The 652-nt window shown below is 53.8% G+C and overlaps 1 protein-coding gene across 1 annotated transcript in view; it reads right to left on the bottom strand.

Moving 5' to 3' along the window:
• The window catches only part of LOC106818834 (SH2 domain-containing protein 4B-like), a gene marked incomplete in the record, with an annotated part of 22,841 nt that overhangs the window by 6,182 nt on the left and 16,007 nt on the right, over window positions 1-652 (bottom strand). Inside the window, 1 exon segment of the mRNA XM_014823509.1 lies at window positions 128-249. Within this exon segment, the coding sequence (XP_014678995.1) occupies window positions 128-249 (122 nt within the window).

Raw genomic sequence — 652 nt, 5'->3', positions numbered from 1 at the left:
GGAGAGAGAGAGAGAGAGAGAGAGAGAGAGAGAGGAGAGCAAGAGAGATAGAGAGAGAGAGAGCAGGAAAGACAAGTAGTGACCAGTGACAGAAACAAACAGTGAGACTGACACCACGCGAATGTACCGTGGAACCAGGGACAGATTCTGCCTGAGGCATCCCTGCCGGCCTTGCGTTCCATCTCCTCACTGCGGAACCAGTCTACGATGTCCTTGCGAGAATTCGGTCGTGGGCCGCGGTTTCCTGCCCTGCTCCGCAAAAGAAATGAAGACCGAAATAGGTGAAACGAAACTGAGCTATTATTTTCCCTATAAAACTTATTAGTGGAGATTATGGGAGATTATGTACACACCTGGCCAGCATACCTGGCCAGCTAGCTACATACCTGGGCAGCTAGCTACATACCTGGCCAGCTAGCTACGTACCTGGGCAGCTAGCTACGTACCTGAGCTGCTAGCTACGTACCTGGGCAGCTAGCTACGTACCTGGACAGCTAGCTACGTACCTGGGCAGCTAGCTACGTACCTGAGCTGCTAGCTACGTACCTGGGCAGCTAGCTACGTACCTGGGCAGCTAGCTACGTACCTGGGCTGCTAGCTACAGACCTGGGCAGCCAGCTATGTACCTGGGCAGCTAGCTACGTACCTGGGG

The sequence above is a fragment of the Priapulus caudatus genome, unplaced genomic scaffold, assembly GCF_000485595.1.
Source record: "Priapulus caudatus unplaced genomic scaffold, Priapulus_caudatus-5.0.1 Scaffold2568, whole genome shotgun sequence".
In the NCBI taxonomy this organism is placed as follows: Eukaryota; Metazoa; Priapulida; class Priapulimorpha; order Priapulimorphida; family Priapulidae; genus Priapulus; species Priapulus caudatus.
This window is presented reverse-complemented; position numbering and strand designations above follow the sequence as displayed.